Raw genomic sequence first — 358 nt, 5'->3', positions numbered from 1 at the left:
TCTCTCTCTCTCTCTCCTTCCTTTCTTCTCTCTCTCTCTTTCCTCTCTCTCTCTCTCTCTCTATCTATCTCTCTTACCGTATGTATGGTGTTGTCGTCCAGAAAACGGCGACAGCTGCGGAAGTGCAGTCCTTTCCCATCCACGCTGGGATAGGTGTTCACCAGCGAATCACCTTCCATACTGTATGTCACCTGCAGAGAGCATTAATATCAAAACACATTAAAAGCAATATCAATCTATATCTATATCTTTAATAAGCATGGACGTGTGCTAAATAAAATTTATCTTTATTCTTACAGACGATTTTATGGCAATGCCCTTCCTTTATTTAATTCGGGTCTCCACACTTTTGGATGGA

General features: G+C 41.1%; 1 protein-coding gene and 1 long non-coding RNA gene across 2 annotated transcripts in view; both read right to left on the bottom strand.

Annotated features, from left to right (window-relative positions):
* The window catches only part of LOC109476052, a 668-nt gene extending 476 nt beyond the window's left edge, over nt 1-192 (bottom strand). The window contains exon 1 of the long non-coding RNA XR_002140585.1: nt 78-192. This is a non-coding gene — a long non-coding RNA (uncharacterized LOC109476052). The remainder of the gene's footprint in view (nt 1-77) is intronic.
* Nucleotides 193-242: 50 nt separating this feature from the next.
* The window catches only part of LOC109475989 (fatty acid-binding protein, liver-like), a 2838-nt gene continuing 2722 nt past the window's right edge, over nt 243-358 (bottom strand). Inside the window, exon 4 of the mRNA XM_019776797.1 lies at nt 243-248. Within this exon, the coding sequence (XP_019632356.1) occupies nt 243-248 (6 nt within the window). The remainder of the gene's footprint in view (nt 249-358) is intronic.

Source organism: Branchiostoma belcheri, unplaced genomic scaffold, assembly GCF_001625305.1.
Source record: "Branchiostoma belcheri isolate BF01 breed outbred unplaced genomic scaffold, Haploidv18h27 scaffold36, whole genome shotgun sequence".
In the NCBI taxonomy this organism is placed as follows: domain Eukaryota; kingdom Metazoa; phylum Chordata; class Leptocardii; order Amphioxiformes; family Branchiostomatidae; genus Branchiostoma; species Branchiostoma belcheri.
The sequence above is the reverse complement of the archived record's forward strand: the minus strand, read 5'-3'. Positions and strand labels throughout refer to the sequence as shown.